Raw genomic sequence first — 2,423 nt, forward strand, 5'->3', positions numbered from 1 at the left:
TCACATATAAAATTTGTCTGTGGCTACAATGCACCGTTATTCTCCCATTTGTTTGCCTTGAAAAATAGATGCGTTAAAAGTGTGTCAGTTTTTTCAGGGTTTCCTAAAAAACACGGCATTGTGTCCGGAACGTAAATATAAACAGAATGCATTTGAAAATTTTGAAATTTTAAATTAAGTAAAGTGTGTATTTTTACACTGCCTGAAGTTTAAATATCATGTCAGCGGTGTGTCTCGTGTAAAACTGTTTTAAAGCTGTGGCGTTGTTGTTGAAATGAAGCAAACCGAGTCCGAGCATAGATATGTGTTTTAATTATAAAGACATATAAACAATATATGAAATCCATGTTGCAACACAACCAAAACGCTTCTTCAGTTGATAGGCTGTAGTCATATAACCATTAAGATAACCAGGCTTGAAGCAAGTGATTTTTTTTTTAAGTTGTACAATACAATCATGAGAAATGTGCAGTAACGTAAAATAAAAACAAACCTGTCAACACATGGTATCAGAAAATATCAGTCAGAATCACATAAAGTTGTGTTTTTTATCTCCCACATAGCATCATATAGTCAGTCGGGGGAAGCCTTAATTGCGGTTTCAAATCTAAATGTTGTAGCATTGGGTCCCGTTTCGTCGTTTCGTGTTGTTGTTACTGAATGTTGCATAGATTACAAATGAGCTGATAACAAAAGCTTTCTCAAATTTACCCAAATTTGGACATGGCCTGTAAGTGTTTGTAAAGTACAAGCGACAAAGTAACAGGGACGTCATCCAATAAGAAGGCCTAAGCAGTTCAGTTTCTATGTAGCGTCAGTTAAATCTGGATGAAACATTGCAATATGCTCACTTAACCATATCTTAAGATTATGCATTAGACTAAAGTCGTTTTTTTTTCTTCTTTTTTTCCACAGAATGGTTTTAAAATAACTAGGGTGGGTGAGAGACCGACACGGGTGCAGTATAGGTAGGCTAAAAGTTCAGGAAAGAGAGTTAAAGCAAATCAAGGCTTGTCGTTACAGTGTTTGAAGAGACTCGACGGTGCCCCAGAGTAAGTAGTGCACTTCTCGGCACAGGTGGCGAGTGCGGAACCCGAGAAGGGGTATACGGCAGCCTGTCCAAAGGGTGCCAGGGCGGTGGGGATCGGTGAGGTTATGGTCTGTCCTTGGTTCAGATACGCCACCAGCCGCCTCATCTCCTCCAGAGCCTGCGCCTGCATGAGGATGTAGTTCTTGGCCAGGAGGAGAGTGGCTATTTTGGAGAGTTTTCTCACCGAGGGGCTGTGGGCGTAGGGAATAACGGCGCGCAGGCCGTCCAGCGCGTCGTTCAGGTCGTGCATCCTCCTTCTCTCGCGGGCGTTGATGCTGAGCCGCAGGGACCGTTGCTCCTTGCTCTTCTTAGCGAGGGCCCCTCCGGGCTTGTCGTCCCCAAATGACGAGCCCCTTTTCCGGGACTCCAGCGAGTCGAAGCCATCCTCGTCGTCGCTCGTGTGTTCCCCGCCGCTCTCGTTGGACTTCGCGGTCTGCCCGGAGAGGAAATCAGTGGCAGGTGTAAGCGGGTACCGGCCGGGGCTTCCAGCACCATGGCCAGCGCCAAACCCGAAGGCTGACTGCCCGTAGCGCTGCGTCAGGTCGAGGAGCGCGTCGTTGCTGATGGACTTGAGCAGATTCTCTTCGTTGACATTCATTTTCTCTTCCAGAGCAGGTTTTGACCAGGAAAAGTCTACCGCGCTTCCTTTATCCTTATCCTTTATCCTAGCTTTTGTTTTGGAAACAGTAGCGTGTTCTCGCGTAGTTCTCTCCAAGAGTTGCTGTTTCCAAGGAGTTCCTCTCCTTCTTCACTCCTTTCCTCTGTCAGTGCAGTGACTCTTCAAGAAGGAGGCTGTGAATCTGAAGCTTCTACATGCATTCACCTCCTCTGTACACTGCGCTCCCCCCTTGTTGCGCGCATAGCCCACGTTCAACAACACTTCTCTAACTGTGCTCGTTGAGACCGGAGCGCTCGTGTCCCTTTCGTACGGTCGGTTTCCTCTCGCGCGTCTTTCTTGCCCTCCCTCGCCTTGGGCAGATTGTGACTGGCGCTCTGCCCTGCTTGCAAGTTAGTAGGAGCACGAGGCCCGTCGGGATTATCTGCCCGTCCAATCAGGGGGGCGTTTTAATTAACTCAGGAAGAGCGCAGGTCTGCTCCCAATTTCAATCACAAAGCGATAAATGCAACACAAATTGACACAGCCGCGTGTATGCCGGCACTCTCCACGAATAAATACAAATTTAACAAAACTGTTCTTTCCGATACTTTAAATAAACTTGAAGTTGGAGGTATTTGTAGGATTTTTTTAGGCATTTAAAATGCACAAATGAAGAAGAGCTCAAGCCTTAACATACGACTAGGTCGTTGGAGAAAAAGGACTCACCTATCTGAA

General features: G+C 46.3%; 1 protein-coding gene across 1 annotated transcript; it reads right to left on the reverse strand.

The window, feature by feature from the left end:
* Positions 1-349: 349 nt before the first annotated feature.
* bhlhe23 (basic helix-loop-helix family, member e23) lies at positions 350-2,045 on the reverse strand. Its single transcript, XM_085394298.1, has one exon. The coding sequence runs from the start codon at positions 1,686-1,688 to the stop codon at positions 1,005-1,007; it is 684 nt and encodes a 227-aa protein (XP_085250424.1). The 5' UTR covers positions 1,689-2,045; the 3' UTR covers positions 350-1,004.
* Positions 2,046-2,423: the final 378 nt, after the last annotated feature.

The sequence above is a fragment of the Rhamphochromis longiceps genome, linkage group LG20 (genome assembly GCF_057381845.1).
Source record: "Rhamphochromis longiceps isolate RC_006_pf linkage group LG20, R_longiceps_female_GT1.1, whole genome shotgun sequence".
NCBI classification, from domain to species: Eukaryota; Metazoa; Chordata; class Actinopteri; order Cichliformes; family Cichlidae; genus Rhamphochromis; species Rhamphochromis longiceps.

Excerpts from the sequence above, each read along its gene's own strand:
- bhlhe23 (XM_085394298.1), bottom strand. The coding sequence starts at position 1,688 with ATGAATGTCAACGAAGAGAATCTGCTCAAGTCCATCAGCAACGACGCG.